Source organism: Podarcis liolepis (assembly GCF_965112155.1).
Source record: "Podarcis liolepis genome assembly, chromosome: 14".
Taxonomy (NCBI): domain Eukaryota; kingdom Metazoa; phylum Chordata; class Lepidosauria; order Squamata; family Lacertidae; genus Podarcis; species Podarcis liolepis.
In genome coordinates this window covers 1549214-1566511 of record NC_139569.1, presented here as the reverse complement: position 1 = coordinate 1566511, position 17298 = coordinate 1549214, and the positions used below count along the sequence as shown (strand labels likewise).

At 50.9% G+C, this 17298-nt stretch overlaps 1 protein-coding gene across 6 annotated transcripts in view; it reads left to right on the top strand.

The window, feature by feature from the left end:
* The window catches only part of GTF3C1 (general transcription factor IIIC subunit 1), a 39352-nt gene that overhangs the window by 19547 nt on the left and 2507 nt on the right, over positions 1 to 17298 (top strand). For 4 of the 6 annotated variants that reach the window (XM_083474667.1, XM_083474666.1, XM_083474670.1 and 1 more), the window contains 15 exons: positions 698 to 833; positions 2251 to 2335; positions 3361 to 3573; positions 3983 to 4140; positions 4303 to 4445; positions 5767 to 5848; positions 6930 to 7042; positions 7419 to 7481; positions 7736 to 7829; positions 8567 to 8739; positions 10233 to 10520; positions 11914 to 12176; positions 13103 to 13386; positions 15137 to 15686; positions 17243 to 17282. In XM_083474667.1, coding sequence (XP_083330793.1) covers positions 698 to 833; positions 2251 to 2335; positions 3361 to 3573; positions 3983 to 4140; positions 4303 to 4445; positions 5767 to 5848; positions 6930 to 7042; positions 7419 to 7481; positions 7736 to 7829; positions 8567 to 8739; positions 10233 to 10520; positions 11914 to 12176; positions 13103 to 13386; positions 15137 to 15686; positions 17243 to 17282 — 2685 coding nt within the window. The remainder of the gene's footprint in view (positions 1 to 697; positions 834 to 2250; positions 2336 to 3360; positions 3574 to 3982; positions 4141 to 4302; positions 4446 to 5766; positions 5849 to 6929; positions 7043 to 7418; positions 7482 to 7735; positions 7830 to 8566; positions 8740 to 10232; positions 10521 to 11913; positions 12177 to 13102; positions 13387 to 15136; positions 15687 to 17242; positions 17283 to 17298) is intronic. The other 2 variants (XM_083474669.1, XM_083474668.1) reach the window with 1 other exon arrangement.

The following is a 17298-nucleotide window of genomic DNA, read 5'->3' as shown; positions in this document are numbered from 1 at the left end:
TGCACATGCGTGTGATGTCATTTTGTGCTTCTGTGCATGTGTGAGCACCAAAACCCAGAAGGAACCCGTTCCAGTACTTCAGGGTTTGGCGCGGTCCGCAACCCGAAAACATGCAACCCACAGAGTTCGTAACCCGAGGTGTGACTGTAATAGGAGTGCAGCAGATAGGATCAAAAACGATGTAAAATAGTCTGGAAGGCCCATTGGGGTTTCCTACCCCTCTCCTTTTAAAGGCATTTCTTTATTTGCCTTTTCAAAGTTAATACAGAAAAGGCCCAGCACAAAAGCTAAGCTGTACTACAGCTACTGCTGTCTGGAAGAATCAGGCACCCTTTCCTGAAGTTGGGTTAGCAGCATCAGGAAGTGAGAGGAGTAGGAAGTCACTTGGAGTCATAGAAATGTGGAGTTGGAAGGGACCCCCAAGGGACATCCAGCCCAACCCCTGCAATGCGGGACTCTCAGCTAAAGCAGCCATAGCAGATGACCATCCAACCTCTGCTTAAAAAGGAAGGAGAGTTGAACACCTTCTGAGAAAGATCTTCATAAGGTTTAGTCAGAAGTCATTGGAATAGTTGCATGTCAGGACCAAGCCTCCCCCCCCCCCCACACACCCTGGTCCTAAGCAGAGCAGAGCTGGCCTTTGAGGATTCCTGGGCTAAGCTGTTCCCTTCACCATGCCCTCCCCCCCCCCTTTCAGAGGACGCCGAGAGGTGGAGGACAACGGCACCATTCCTGGTGACGGGCTCGGTGCTGGGGGCTTGGATTCCAGCTTTTACGGCCATTTGAAGCGCAATTGGATTTGGACCAGCTACATTATGAACAAGACCAGGAGGGTGAGTTTTCCTTCCCAAACAATTCTTTTTAAAAACTGCCTCCTCCCCCCCACCCCACCCCAAAATAGATATCTTTTTAAACAATGCAGACGGTTGAAGAAATAAACTGGATTTTTTAGCACAAGCCGCTCTGTGCTAAATTTTGCTTTGACGTGCGTTTTATTTTTGAGAGGGAGAGAGAGACTGCTCCCAGAAATCACCTTTTCAGCTGCCTGTATTTTCAGTGGCTATAACTGAAATTTATTTCTGAATGGTGCCGTTGTCCGCTAAGCACTGAAATCAAAGGATTCTGAATGTTATGTGTGGCTTTCGGAGACTAAACTACCTGCCACCCCTGCGAAGTCGAGAGGACATTCTGCATCCCCCAGCCTGATTTGGACAGGTGGCCACAGCGTCTTGACTCCGCAGTAGCATGAGCACAGGGGCAAGAGCAGCCATGCGCTTTCCCAGCATGGAGACTGTTGTGTCCTTGATGGGCAAAAGCTTCTCTAAGAACCTGCTTTGTGTAGGAAGCCCTCAGTTCACTCTGCAGCCCACATGCAACGCCAAATCCACACATTTCCTCCGGTGCTGCCACCTGGATTCGTCCCTCCTGTTCACTCCCAGGTGGATTTGATTTAAATCAAATCGATTTAAATCACAATTTAAATCACAATTTAAGTCAAGTCACTAGTCAGTAAGACTTGATTTAAATCTTTTTTTTTTACAGAATCATTCTTGCTGGTGTAATCTTAATATTTACAACCTGATGAAGGTTTCATTTTTGGAATAATAAATTTTCAGAGTAGTTTTTACAGTTATATCAAAACTTACTGATACAGTTATACTATTAGAAATACATAGATAATTATGAAATTATTGTTTATATTTAGACAACATTTCTGCTGTACTTTATTGGAAGGAGAAAAATAATCATTTCCATCATAACAATTTAAACAATTTATTTAACTAAAACAGTAACATTATAGCATATGTATCCATGTTTGTTAACTGGTGTGGTTAAACAGGTTTGTTTGTTTTAAAAAAACTTAGACTGAGTTTTAGCACACATGAAAAATTGAAAACAAATCCTTATTTCCTGACGAATAGCCTTTGGACTATAAGGTAACTTAAACAGAAAACTATCTTTAGAAAGATTTTTCCTTCAAAACCATTTTATTTTAAAAATACAATTTAAAATTTAAAAAATCCGATTTTTAAAAATCATTTATTTTAACCAACCCTGCTCCCAGGGATTTTCCGCGGTTGTTAGGAATAGCTCCTTTTTGGTCAACTGGATGCAGATGTGGCGCTCAGGCTTTGCAGGTGACTGCCAGATGCAGCCGAGCTTGGCTAGGAAGGAAAATCCTCTCTCTAGTATGAGCTTGAACCACCTGCGGTCTTTGCATGGCTGGTAACCTGTGTGCTTTGCCGCTAGGAGAATGCTGCTGCTGCTGAAGCTGGGCACACGGTCAGACTGCAAACCTTCCTGACCAAACGCTCTCTGCCACTGAGCACAAGAGGTAATGGGACTGGGAGCTCCCCTGTGTGTGTCCGGGGTGGGGGGCACAGAGATGGTTGTGCATTGATCCTACTCCTCCAGGGGAATCGGGGGGACGACCCAGCTTTCATGTGGCCATTGTGGGAGCTGTGAAGCTGGGACAGGTCCAAAGAGGCGGTTGTCCTGGGCAGCCCTTCCTGCGGAAAAACGCTTTACGGAGCTGGGAAGTGGAGACTTAGGTGCAGGTTGACCTTCTTCCTAAATTGCACCGAGACATTTTGGCGGCACCTGGTGCTCCTTTTGAAGATCTCCAGTGAGTGATTCTGAGCCACTCAGCAATTTCTGTGCTTTGCCACTGCCCCTCTCAGGAGAAGCCAGATCAAATTAAGCCCTAAACAACTCAGACCCCAAATACCCGTAGGCCGCTTCCTTCCCTACAGACCTCCCCGGGTGCTGAGATTGGCAGAGAGGGCTCTCTCGGTAGTTCCTCAGGGGCTCAGCGGGTGGTGGCCCAGGGCCTTCTCTGTGGTGGCCCCTGAGATGGCAAACTTCCTCCCCACGGAGGTGCGCCTGGCACCTTCATGTACAGCTTCCGGGGGATATTGAGGACGCATCTCTTTACCCTGGCTTTTTACACCTGAGGCGCATATTTTTGGCACCCACCTTACTTTGGTGATCGCAAGTTGTTGTAAAGTGTTTTTAACACTTGTTTTAATGTTGTAACCTGCCCTGGGACCTTCGAGTGAAGGGCAGGTAATACATAAATAAGTAAATAGTAGTAGCTCAAATAGCTCAACAGCTCAAAGACTTTTTAACAGGTGTGTGTGTGTGTGTGTGTGTGTGCGCGCGCGCAAGACAGGGTCGCAATTCTCGCGCTTGCGCCTGGGAGACTGGCAGTTGACATTTCTAGTTGCTGTCTCCCTCTTCCATGCTTTTGGGGCCCATAAAAGCCCCTCCCTCCCTCTCTCCCTGCTGCTCCCCAATTTGCTGCTGGCCAGACAGGCGGTGCCTGCGTGTGTTTTTGCTGTGCATGCCTTGCTGGTGCAGGATTTCCTTGTTGGTTCCCAGGTGGTGGCGGCAGCTCTCTTTGGGGAGACGGGCTGCTGGGTGCGGATCCTGCGGTCCAGAAGGAGGACCTGGAGGTCGAAAGTGAAACCACGCTGAACAGAAGCCAGAGAGTGAGGGGCGGAAAGAGCCAGAAGAGGAAGCGGCTTAAGAAGGAGCCGGTGAAGAAGACAAGGAAAAGGAGGAAGAAAAGAGGTGGCCTACCTCGCTGGGGGAGCAGGCTGGGCATGGCACTCGCTGGCCGAAAACCACTTAGGGCTCTGAGCGCCATTTTGGTCTGGATCAGGCTTCCCCAACCTCCAGATATTTTTGAGACTACAGTTCCCATCATCCCTGACCACTGGTCCTGCTAGCTAGGGATCATGGGAGTTGTAGGCTGGATTTGCCTCTTCCTTTGAGATCTATATGTCCTCCTAATGGCCTGGGGCAAATCCTCCTGTCTGCCTTTGGGGTCTGCTGGGTACAGGGGGGCCGGAGTGGCTGTGCCCTGGTCTTCCACAGCAGTGGGCCTGGGATGCCCACCTGCCCCCCCCCACGCACACACATGGGAGAGGCAGAGCCACGAGCTGCTCGCTCACCACAAGTTACCTCCTTCCTTTCTAAGAGGGGGGCACCGGGGTGAAGAGAAAAAAGCCGCGCTACCACGACGAAGCGGACCAGAGCGCCTTGCAGAGGATGACCCGCCTGCGCGTGACGTGGACCGTGCAGGAGGACAGCCTGCTCATGCTGTGCCGGATCGCCAGCAACGTCCTCAATGCCAAGGTGGGCGGGGAAGCTGATCTCAGCAGCGAGGCTGGGAGGGGGCGACTTGGCAGCCAGCAAGTGGGGAGAACGGGGGGGGGGGGCGGCTTTGGGCTTGTGTGCAAAGGGTCCAGGGATCCTGGCCTTGGCTGAGCGGGGGCTCCTTTCTCTTTTCCTACGCAGGTGAAGGGGCCGTTTGTCCCCTGGCAGGTGGTGCGAGACATCATGCACAGCAACTTCGAGGAGTCGCTGGACAAGACGTGCCACTCGGTGGGGCGGAGGGCGCGCTACATCGTCAAGAACCCCCAGACTTACCTCAACTACAAGTGAGGCGCTTTCCTCATTTCATAAGCTGTATTGGAAATTCTGAGAGCAGTTACCAAATGCAGAGCGTTGTCTCCCAAGACAAATAACGTGCAGAAATTAAGTCTTGCATGCAGTCGTCCACAAACTTGGAAAACCTTTTTACATTACAAATTCAGCAGCTGTCCTCGGGGTGTACTTCAGTCTAAAGCAGTAAGGGGATTTCTCCATGGTGGCTGCTGCAGCTGAGACAGAGGGCAGATGGCTGTGCCATTTATTGTTAATAAACGATATAAACTGAGACCAAATGGAGTCACACCCACCTTTCATTGTTAATCCTCTTATCACCCTCTGGTGGTGAGTTAAGAATTTAATAAGTGCTCTTTCTGAGCTTGTGAGGCTGCTGCGGCTTTGAAATTATTATTATATATCTATCTATCTATATCTATCCCACCTTTTTCCTTGACAAAGGGACTCAAGGTAACTTACAGCTAAAATAGAAACAGCTAAAATCACCAGGGGGTGGGGAAGCAATCATTTAATAACTATTACTATTATTATTATTACTACTACTACTACTAATAATAATAACCTAATAATAATAATAATAATAATAATAATAATAATAACCTAATAATAATAACCTAATAATAATAGTAATTTTAATATTTGTACGCTTCCCCTCTGACTTGGTTGCCCCAGCTACTCTGGGCAGCTTCCAACAGATATAAGAAAACAATAAAACATCAAAACATCTATGCAGGATACATATAGATATGTATTGGCTTATTAAAACGTACAGATCTTTGCAATGAAAAGATCACAGCATCAGCCCTTTGGTCAGTTTCTGAATGTCTGTGGGAACAAAAAGGGATTCACCTGCCAACGGATGGAGAGCAAGGAGGGAGCCAGTCTGGCTTCTCAGGGCAGGGAGTTCCCAAGTTGCCTGGGAGCAGCCACCACCAAGAAGGCCCTCTCCGTGTCCCAGTGTCGGGGGGGGGGCAGGGCGTGTTCTGTCCTTCGCTGCCTCCCCTGCTCTCAGGGCGTCCTTCAGGGCTCCCTCCTTCCTGGGGTTCCTCTTCCCCAGCTATGAGCGGGGAATGTGAATGTGCTAAGAACACAGGGATGCTGTGGCCAAGGGCTCTTCCCGTGAGGCGATGGTCTGAGAGCCAATATTTTCCCTATCACCATCGGAGTCGGCCATCCCTCCTGGGGAGCAGAGGCTGGTGCCAGGGGACGCCCCCTTTTGGCCGCCTCTGTGGCTCTTGAAGTGTTTTCTACAGAAGCCAGCCTTCTCGGAGGGAGGCTCAGCTTCAGGGCTAAACTGGGGGGTGTCTTCCTCAGGGTTTGCCTGGCTGAAGTCTACCAAGACCGGACTCTGATTGACGACTTCATGAACAGGAAGAGCAACTACCAGGACCCCAAGGTGAGCAGGGGCAGGTGTGGGGTTCTGGGTCCATACACACACCCCAGGATGGGCCTGAAGTGGCCCTGCCCTGCATGGGCAGAGATGCTGAGCACAGCTCCAGGGATGGTTTCTCCATTCCCCTTCAACCTTGAATTGTTTTCTTTAGTTGCATATAACACTCGATTGTAAAAAACTTCAAAGCAGTTTATCATCATCATTAATTTCTATACCACCCTTCTTCCAAAGATCACAGGGCAGTTTGCAATATAAAAACACAACAAGACATACCATAATAACAAACAAAAACAAGACACACACACACCCACACCCAGTTTAAAAGGCCTGGGAGTAGAGGAACGTTTTTGCCTGACATCTAAGGATATGCAATGAAGGCAGCAGGCGAGTCAGATTTACAAGAAGATAAAACAATAAACTCAAGAAAAAAACCACAACCCTGCTTTAAAACGTGCAAAAGTTAAAATAGAGTAAGAATATCTCAGCTTCTAAGCCTCTGGGTGGGCATGCCTAACCAAGAATGCTTTGAGCAGGTGCCAGAATGAGTACAGTGATATCAGTAGGCAGGGAGTTCCAAAGTGTAGATGCCACACTGAACGACCCAGTTATTACAGGTGTGGAATGGGAATTCTGTGTCACCTGTAACAGGGCCAGTTCCACTGAGGGACGCGGTGGAATGGGTGGGGAAAGGCGATCTCATGGGGAATCGGGTCCAAAGTAGTTAAGGGCTTCATATACAAACAGTGACACCCTGAACATGGCCCCGTAGCAAATGGGCAACCCTTGCCAGCCCCTCAGCAGTGGACCCAAACAAGGAGTGGGCTGATGCCAGAGCCACTGGTTCTTCTTCTGCCGCCTCCTGCCCCTCTTGGGCTTGGGGGGGGCAGGAGACCTCCAGGCTCCTCCCAGCCCCTCCTTCCGCCCCTGCCCTGCCAGAGGAGCCCTTGAAACAGAGACAAGTGCGCAGGTGCCGTTCATGCAGGTGACCCAGAGAGACGGAACCGGGTGTGGGCCCCGCCTTGCTGGTTCCCAGGGCCAGGCTTTGTTCAGAGCTGACTGACCTCCCTCCCTCCTCTTCTCAAAGGTTTGCGCAGAAGAGTTCAAGGAATTTGTGGAGAGGCTGAAGGAGAAGTTCAGCTCCACGCTGGGGAATCCCAGACCTGCCATTCCAGACACCCTGGAGGAGCTTTTCCGCAGGTATCTCCTTGGCCAAACCCCGCTGGCAGGGCTGGGTCAGGAGCTGGCAGTGGCCGGGGCCTCTCTGGATCTCTGAGAGGGTGGCCCTGCAGGGGCTGAGCTGCCCGTCTCCCGAGAAACCAGCCTGCTGTGCCTGGGGGAATTGCAGACCTGGCTCTTGCCCATCAGAATCTGCCCCAGTCCCTGGCGGGTCTGTAGGAAACTGCCTTCAGCTAACTCAGCCTGGCAGGGGCTTTCTGGGGTTGGGGCCCAGGGGTCCTTTTGGGCCACCTGCGTGCTGGGGTGGGTGTACGCTACCCCTGGGATAAAGGGAGATGCACCTGTGTGTGCCACCTTGGTGAGATCTCCCTGTGGCTCCTTCCTTGCCCTTTTCCAGGTTCCGAGTTCTGGCCATCGGAGATGAAACGACCCAAAGCAAGAAAGAGGATGTGCTCAGCAGGTGAGGCAAAGTGGGCTGGGGAGAAGCATAAAAGGCTTCCTTCTCCTGTTGGGAACCATTTGAAACTGAAATCCAGTATCCCCAAGTGCCAAGACACCCCCCACCCCACCCCCCATTCCAGCTTCCCAAGCTGGGACCACATTGCTAAGATGTGGAGCAGTTTATTCATCCCTGAATTCGGGGTTTATCTTTAAGAAAGAAGGATCTGTGCCGCGAAGGCCGATTTCAGATTGACACAGGCTCTTTCCTTCCAGCATCGCCGACATCCACTTTCTGGTGCTGCAGAACTTGATCCAGAGCACGCTGGCCCTCTCCGACAACCAGATGAAGTCCTGCCAGTCATTTCAGGTAGAGAGAACCTTGGTCTGCTGAGGTGTGGGCGTCCCTCACCTATCTTGGGGGCTCAAGGAAACATACTGGGGCTTGAGCATCTGCTGAGGACACTGATGCCTGGGGGAGTAGGTGGGAAGACAGCTGGCCTATGCGCCTGAGAACTTGTAAAGAGACTTCTGGATGAGGCCAGTGGCCCCTCTAGTCTGCTGCGTTCTGAAGGTAAAGGAAGGACTGGACCCTGATTAATAAAATACACGCAAGGCTTGGCCAGCAAGACTCTGGCAGGAAGTGTGCATAATAATCTGCCACACCCTGGCCCAGGTCCCTTTTATTAACAAAAGAACTCTTACACAGCGTTTGTAAGAACTAATCAGATTTCCTCTGAGCGTTTCAAAAAATCCCCATGTGGGACAAGACAAAGTCAGATCAGAGGAATCCGTTTAACTGCAAAGAACTACTTTGAGCATGCATACATGTTTTAGGCTAAATAAAACAGGAATCAAGGAGGAATGCATTTAGCAAACCCCGGAGGTCATAAACAGGCAGTAAACAGGAAAGGAAGGGAGGTTGTAAGCGTGGCGAGGAAAAGGTCTAGGAGGCACTTCAAAATGCTGGCGAAATGATTTGGGCATGTTGGAAATGGCAAAAGCGGAAATGTTACCCTCCCCAAAAGCAAACAGACATTGAGAGATGTTACAATGGGGAGCTGACGTTCCCAGCTCTTAGCTGCCTGCGTGTGTTGGTGTCCGCAGACCTTCCGCCTCTACCGGGAGTACGGGGATGACCTCCTGGTCAAGGCTTTCTTGGACTGCCAGAAGAGGAGCCTCGTGAACCGCCGGAGGGGCAACCACAGCCTGGGCCCCAAGAAGAGCCGGGCACTGCCCTTTGTGCCCATGTCTTACCAGCTCTCTCAGAGCTACTACAGGTCAGTGCCCTGCCTGAGGCTGCCAGTGCAAAGCAGAGGCTGGGGGGATGGGGGGCAGCCAGGAGAACCAAGGCTGTGTTGGGGGGAACACACCCTCCAAGGGGAGCCCAGACGGCCCTTCCTGGGGGCTTCCCTCGCCCCTTTCTGCCTGGCATGCTGGAGCACAGGGGAGCCCACCCCTTTGTCCAGCCAGGGGAACACAAGGTAGCTTAGCTCTTGTGCCAGCTTCCATGCGACGGCCCTTTATGAGAGACGTCTTCAGGTATCTAGAAAGGGCCGTCACATGGAGGAAGCTCGTGCTTCCTGCTGCTTCAGGGGGCAGGACCCCACCCAAGGGAGACCAATGGCAAGAAAGGGCATTCCAACTGAACAGTAGGAAGAACTTTCTGACGGTAAGAGCTGTTCGACAGAGGAACGGACTCCCAAGAGAGATTGTGGACTCTCTTTCCTTGGAAATTCTTTGGACGGCCATCTGCCAGGGATGATGATGATTCTTCTTCCTCTTCCTCGTTTTCTTGGTTTTCCAGATTATTACAAATTAGTTCAAATTACTTTGATATAGTACAGTAAGTTCTCCCTCCTATTGCAAACATACGTCCATTACTTCCTCATGTAGCCACTTCATCCTTCTTTCATTTCCTCTTTAATTCTTCTCTTGATGTTAGTCCAGGGGTCAGCAAACTTTTTGAGCAGGGGGCTGGTCCACTGTCCCTCAGACCTTGGGGGGGGGCTGGACTATTTTTTTTGGGGGGGGTGAATTCCTATGCCCCACAAATAACCCAGAGATGCATTTTAAATAAAAGCACACATTCTACTCATGTAAAAACATGCTGATTTGCGGGCCGGAGTGAGAAGGCGATTGGGGCAGATCCTGCCCCCGGGCCTTAGTTTGCCTACCCATGTGTTAGTCCATTCTCACAGCTGACCTTTATTGTTTCCTTACATACAGCACCTTTCTTGTTTCTCATAAATCCAGGATCCATTTCACGTGTATAGTCCTTCATAAGCATTGTTCTCAGACCTCGTCCGCTGGGAGAGTCTATCTTTCTTTGTACATTCCATTCCTTCCTCTGTCCATCAACTTGCATAAAGGCGGAGGCTATAAATAACTCCCAGATAACATGTCCACTCTCCGCCATTAAAATTCCACTCTGGGGTTCTTTCTCGGCACACAACTAAAAACAGATCCTTTTTCACAAATGCAGCCTCTTGACAGATTTAATCAGTAGCTGTTCCTCTTCCCACTCGGAATTGCTCCCTTCCACTCCTGGTCCAGTCCAGAGATAATTTTAAATGAAGTTCATTCAACTTCAGTCGAGGGGGGAGGGCATAATAAAACATTGTTAAATTCCCTGGAGGGCAGTGGAGATCGACCGCCATAAATTGTGACATCAGATGGAAACCTCTGCCGGGGATTATTTATCTGCGATTCCTGCATTGCACGACCCCTGGGGTCCCCCTCCAACTCAACAGTTCTCGGATTCTCTCTCCAGGGTGTTCACGTGGCGGTTTCCCACCATGCTCTGCAGCGAGTCGTACCAGTTCCTCTCGAAGCTCCAGGAGGCCGGAGCTCAGGACCAAGCCACTCGCTTCTCTTTCAAGGACCAAGACGACTCCTTTGCCTCCGAGGAGATGGTCACCTTTCCTCTGGACGGCCCTGGGGGCTACTGTGCCGCCATCCTGGCCCTCTTCTCCCTGGGCTTGGCGTCTGTGGACGTGATGATCCCAGAGCAGATTGTGGTGGTGGACAGCACCCTGGTGGAGAACGAAGTCATTAAAAGGTGGGGCTGCCTTGGCACTTGGTTTGGAAGGGGGTGGCAGTGGGGGGAGGTTGACTGAAGCCCGCCCACCCATTTGGGGTGCACAGCAGCAGCAGCGGCAGCAGCCCTGGGGCTCTTCCTCAACCCCTTTCCCTGACGCCTCTGCATGAGCTGCTAAGCCAGGGGGCAGAGGCTTTTCTGGTGGCTTTGCAATCCTGCTGAGGCCATTGACTGGGGTTTGGTACACGTGGGGAACATGTGGAGAGAGAAGAGCAAGGAGAGGCTCATAGCTGCTCTTCCACACTTCAGGCAGCAGCAGCAGCAGCGAGATCAGTGAGCTGCCTTTGTCTCGTGTTGTTGTTGTGATGTTTGTTGGTTGCAGTTTGCAAAAAGGTCAAAAACAACTCATTGGCCTCGGCCCAGTGCACCTGAAGGAGCGTCTCCACCCCCATTGTTCAGCCCAGACACCAAGGTCCAGCTCCGAGGGCCTTCTGGCAGTTCCCTCTCTGCAAGAAGAGAAATTACAGGGAACCAGGCAGAGGGCCTTCTCAGTGGTAGTGCCCACCCTTTGGAACGCCCTCCCAGCTGATGTCAAGGAAATAAACAACTATCTGACTTTTAGAAGACATCTCAAGACATCTTTGTTTAGGGAAGTTTTTAATGTTTGAGGTTTTATCTCAATAATAATAATAATAATAATAATAATAATAATAATAATAATAATATTCTATTGGGAGCCGCCCAGAGTAGCTGGGGAAACCCAGCCAGATGGGCGGGGTATGAATGAATGTATGAATAAATAAATAAGTAAGTAAGTAAATAAATATTAAGTAGATAAACTAGAACAGATGGAAACAACTGAAACAGAAAATGTATAACGGTGCTTATTGCATTATGTCATTGGGTGAACGTTTTAGACAAGTCCTACCCACCCCACAGAAAGATGTTCACAGGACTGTTTAAACAATGTCCTCCGGGTGGAGAGCCGACCTCTGCTGCAGGCGGCTTGCTGGCCAGAGGCTCCGCTGGGGGAACTGGCAGCAGGGGACCTTGGCAGAGCAGCTGTAGATTCCACAGCAGAATCAGCCACCCGAAGAACACCTACAAATGGCAAATTGAATACCACCCCGAATCAAATGTGCCAGAGCCGCTTTTGGCTTTAGATTGGTGGAGATGAATAGATCTTACACGTCAGTCCAGGAAGAATATGTGGCTCTTCTTTCCTCCCATATGAGTTGCGCAACCACCTGGGCAGGTTAGGCTGAGAGATAGTGTCTGGCCCGTGGCCACACAGGAGGGCAGCCCGCAGGAAACGCTGCTGGCGAGGGGGGTTGGTTGGGCTGGCGGTGGCAGCTGCTCCTTTGATGTAGCAGACCTTGAAATGGGTGGGGGGGATCCTGTCTGCTCCTTGCAGCCTGGGGAAAGAGGGGCTGGAGGAGGACGAGGAGGAGGACGACGACGATGAGGACTTGGAGGAGAACGCGACCAGCAAGCGGCAGATTGAGGTGAAGGCCCACCAGGCGTCGCACACAAACTACCTCCTCATGAGAGGCTACTATGCCCCCGGCATCGTCAGCACTCGCAACCTGAGCCCCACCGACAACATCGTCGTCAATTCCTGCCAAGTGAAGGTGAAGATGAGGAAGACCCCTGCCCAGGACAGCCTCTGGGCTCAAGGTCAGTCTGTAGGCAGAGGAGCTCTTCCTCACCTTCCCCCTGGCAAGGCGACGGCTTCGTCTGCCAGCAAAGGACGTGGGCTGCCTGTGTGTGTGTTGCGTTCTGAAAGCAAGGAAGGATTTGGACCCTGATTAATAAAAAAACAGCAAGACTCTGGGAGGAAGTACCAATAATAATCCGCCACACCCTGGCCCAGGTCCCTTTTATTAACAAAAAAACTCTCAACACAGCGCTTGTAAGAACCAATCAGATTTCCTCTGAGCATTTCAAAAACATCGCCATGTGGCACAAAGTTAGATCAGAGAAATCCTTTTAACTACAAAGACTACGTTGAGCATGCATACATGTTTCAGAGTACAGTGGTACCTTGCAAGACGAATGCCTCGCAAGACAAAGAGACTCGCGGAACGGATTAATTTCGTCTTGCGAGGCACCACTGTAAATGAAACAGGAATCGAGGAGGAATGCATTTAGCAAACCCTGGAGGTCATAAACAGGCAGGAAAGGAAGGACAGGCAAGGAAAGAGTGTTTACCATCTCTTTGTGAACTCTGTTCCTGGCCCTTAAGATCTATCTAAAGATTAACAAAACTAACAAAAGCTACATCAAAGCGACCTTCTATCTTTATGTACTGAGGATGCCTGGTGAAGCAACCAGTCTGTTTTAGAATGCTTATATGTGCCTGTCAGGTGTAGAGAAAGAAAATGGGGCAGAGGTGCAGAGGCTTGTGGGATGCGATCAGAAATCATGCCAAATGACGCAAGCCCAGTCAAAGCAAGGCTTTCATCGCTGACACAGTGGTGTGTGGCAATTTTCATCATTCCTCATAGCAATCCCACCAGACCCCCACATATCTGGCAGAGCAGCTAGCTAGGGTGGCCTGCCGGGCTCCCTCTGTCCTGACCCACCCCATTTTGTACTTGTAGGTCCGCCAGATCTGGAGAACCTCCCCGTCGGAGCCTCCTGCCTCCCCATCGCCTTCACCAGACTCCTTGGTGTCCAGGAAGAAGACTGCCAGGCAGGCCACCTCCTTCAGTCCCTGGAGCGCCTCTCTTACAGCCCTGCAGATGCTGCCGCCGCCCTGGAAGTCTACAGAGCCATCGGTGAGGCTTCCCACTTTGGGGTGGCCACGGTGGACCTTGCCAGGCAGTTCCAGCACTACGAAGTGGCCGGTGGGGAGCGCAAGCGGCTCTTGCCCCAGTACCTCCAGGTGGGTGCGATGTGTCGGGTGGATTTCGTCAGGTAGGAAAGGCTTATTAACGGCAGTTCTTCCTGTCTCGCGTGCATGTAGGATTTAAAACGCTGGGTTAGCAGAGTTAAAAAGTCACCATCCCTTGCGACATTTAAAACAGAAACTAGAGACTAAGGTTAAATTAGTTAAATTTTGTTTTGTCCAGACTGTGATAGCAGGCTGGAATTTCCCTTCCTTCTCAATAAAGAATCAGGCAATAAACTGTATGGTAAAAACAATGTTTACGTGCTCTAGGTCAGTGTTTCCCAACCGGTGTTCCGCGGCACACTACTGTGCCGTGAGACATCGGCTGGTGTGCCGTGGGAGGGAGGCGGGCGAGAGGCGGCGGCGGCGAGGATCCGGCGGGGGTGGGGGGAGCGGGGGCCGTCGCGCGCAACCGAACTCACTTGGCGCGCTGCCGGCTTGTCCTCCTTCAACCCGGGTCGGGCCAGGCCTGCTCACGTCCCCGGATCCCCTAGCAGCAGCCGCACGCTCTCCAAAAGCGCAACGCTGCGCGCAACCGCTCGGCCAGCTGGTGCTCTGCGACTCCGCCCTTTCCCCTCCCAGCGCCGGAGGGTTCGCGCGACCGCAGCTGTTCCCTTTCACAGCGCGCGGGAAACAATTCCAGGCCGATTGCCTTGTGCCGAAAAGCACCGCCTCTCCTTCCAGCTCAGGCCCGGGCCGCCGGCTCCCCGAATGACGTCACGGGGGCGGGGCTTTAATGGTGGTGTGCCGCGAGATTTTTTTCCGGTAAACAGGTGTGCCGTTGCCCAAAAACGTTTGGGAAACACTGCTCTAGATAGCCTTGTCCTTGATTTCAGCAGTAACAGCAACAAATACAAGGCAGGCAAATCTATTTTTTAAGCTGCATTCTAAAAATCCAGATGGAATCTTCTCTCAGAGGAGAATGGACAGACATCCTGCTCCATCAAAGGTTTGGCAAGAAGAAAGAGACTGAGCCAAGCAGGAAGGAGGCAATATTAAGATCTTTTGACTCCTTTCCCCACCACAGTATGTAGGGGATATGACCTCAAAAATTGTCCTGTCTGGGAATTCTGCAACTTTGTGGGTCTTAACCCCTTCATATGTGGCAAGCACAAATTGTCATTTGGACTGCAGAGATCCCCACGTGATGGGGGAGAGAGATTAATAATAATAATAATAATAACCCACCCTTCTCGGTTCAAAAACTGGGCTCAGGGCGGCTAACAACAAATTTAAAACACTTGATTGTAAAAGCAGCATAAAATACAGTATAAAAACATGAATAAAAATAAAATTCAAAGTTCAGAAATCAATTTAGGGGAAATCCATCTAATAAGCATTAGATAATCCCCAGGGCTAGATGGCTGAACTGGTCCTACTGGTCCAGCGAGGAAACCAGGGCAGAATTAGCTGTGTGGTCTCAGAGTGGGTGATCTTCATAAAAGGGGGGGGGGGAGGGAAATAAAAGATCAGGCTGAATTCAGATTAAAGGCCAGGCAGAATAGCTCTGTCTTACAGGCAGAAGGAAGTTCAATCCTGCAGGGCCCTAGTCTCATGGGACAGAGCATTGCACCAGGTCGGAGCCATCACTGAGAAGGCCCTGGCCCTGGTGGAGGATAGTCTGACTTCCTTAGGGTCCGGGACCTCTAAACTATGGTTATTCATGGACCTTAAGAGATCTGGTTCTGTAGGCTTTTGCTCTGATTCTCTTTGAGGGTGGTCCTGGTCTCCTTCTCCCCCTTAGGACCTCATTGACCTGGAGCATGTGTTAGAAGTCGGCGGCCACACCGCCCGGCTGGTGGCAAGGAGATTCGCCGGCCCCTGGCTGCTGCACTCTGTACGCCTCAAGGAGGATGGCCCCGAGGTCCTGCAAGGCAAAGACTCTGCTCCCCCGAAGGACCCGGCTGAGTCAGGGGAGACGGAGCTCAGCAGGGCTTCTCCTTCTGCTCTGTCAGAGGAAGAGCCAGCGAGGAAAAGGCAGAAGACGGAGGAGGAGAGTCTGGATGGAGAAGCTGCTGGCCAAGGCACCCAGAGCATGCCGGGAGAAGGAGCCAGCAGCCCTGCGGCCCTGAATGCCAGCCCTGGTGGCGCAAGGACTCCAGAGATGCAAGAAGGGACTGCCGCACCAGAGCCAGGCTCCATACGAGGCTGCAGGATGGACGCTGTGGGGAAGGGCAGTGGGAAAGAGGCCTCTGGCCTGAGCAGCCAGGAAGCCGAAGACTGTGGTGGTCACACCAGGGAGCCACGCAAGGATCCCATCTTGCAGCCGGAAGCAGCCCCTGGCGACTCCAGCGGTACGTGTGAGGAGCCCCACTGAGCTCCTTCTCCACACTTGGCAGGCAGGAGAAACTCCAGGAATGGGTTGGTGGGAGCCTGCAGCAGGATCAGGCCAAAGGGAGCCCCATCCAGGCCCACATCCTCTTCTCCTAGCGGCCAGCCAGGCAACTCACGGTGAAGCCCCCAAGCAGGACCTGAGCACAACCCCCCCCCCCATCCCTCCAGCAACTGGGGTTGGAGTAATAGGGAGGCCCTTTGTGCAGAGGCAATCCATCAGCCATTTTATTTGTATCAATCACTCGTTCCACCTTTCCACAGTTTTAACCAGGCTCTAATAATAATAAATAATAATTTTTTATTTATACCCCGCCCTTCCCGGTTCAGAAAACCGGGCTCAGGGCGGCTAACAACAAATTTAAAATACTTAATTGATGCAACAAAAAACAGCATAAAATACAGTATAAAACGTGAATAACAATAAATTTAGAATTCAAAAATCAATTTAGGGAGGAAATCTATCCAATAAACATTAGATGATCACCAGGGCTAGCTGGCTAAATTAGTCCTATTTGGGCCAGCGAGGAGACCAGGGAGAATTAGCTGTGGGATCCCAGAGTGGGCAATCTTCATAAAAAGGGGGGGGGGGAGGGAAGGAAGGACTTGCAGCATTTAAATAATTGAATAATTGCAAACATTAGAAAAGTAGTCATAAAAATACATTGAACATTAAAAAGTACACAACCGAATTGCACAATTTCCACGTGATCCATAAGATCCATAATAAAGGTACAAAGACTTAACAGCACCAACACCAACAAGACATCTCCTCCGCCCCCCCAAAAACCCCCACAGCTTTTGTAGTCCGTCAGTCATGTCAGCCAGGGCCTCCCCCTCCCAGACCAGGTGGGGAAAGGCCTGCAAGGCAGGGCTGTTCCCATCCATGCAGTGCCTTTGGCGTGCCTGACGTCATGGGGCTCCCTCAGAGCCATGGAGGGGCAAGACCACCAGCCAGTCCACAGGGCCTGCCATTCTCTCTCTCTGTTGCTCTCTCTACGATAATAATAATAATAATAATATTTTATTTATACCCTGCCCTCCCCAGCCAAGACCGGTCTCAGGGCGGCTAACACCAAGCATAAAATACAGTAAAAACATTTTTAAAAACAACAGTTGATTAAAATAGAGGTTAGAATACAGTTTAAAACACAGCCTCGTTTTAGTGGTAGCCTATAGATCAAGGCCTTAAGGGGAGAAAACATCAAATATGCCCCGGGGCCAACTATCCATGCTGGTTCTACATGGGCCAGCATAAAGAGCCGAGGGAAAATTTATATACAAAATCCCATATTAGGGATATTGGGGGGGGGGAAGGTTAAAAATAATTGCTCCTTCCTGGTGGCTGCTTTTTGTTCCCCAAGCCCCTTCCACCCGCATGGGGGCTTCCTCTTCCTGGTTGTGCTGCTCATCCAAACTATCCATGCAGTTGTCACGCAGCCCAGCAATTTGAGGAGGTGGGCTGGACCCCTCTTGTTGTGCTCCTGGTGCCAGTTGTGCTTTCTGCTCTTTTCCCTAGGATGTTCTGCGGGGAAAGTATGGCAGGCAGAATACGAAAGGTGAGTGTGCAGATCA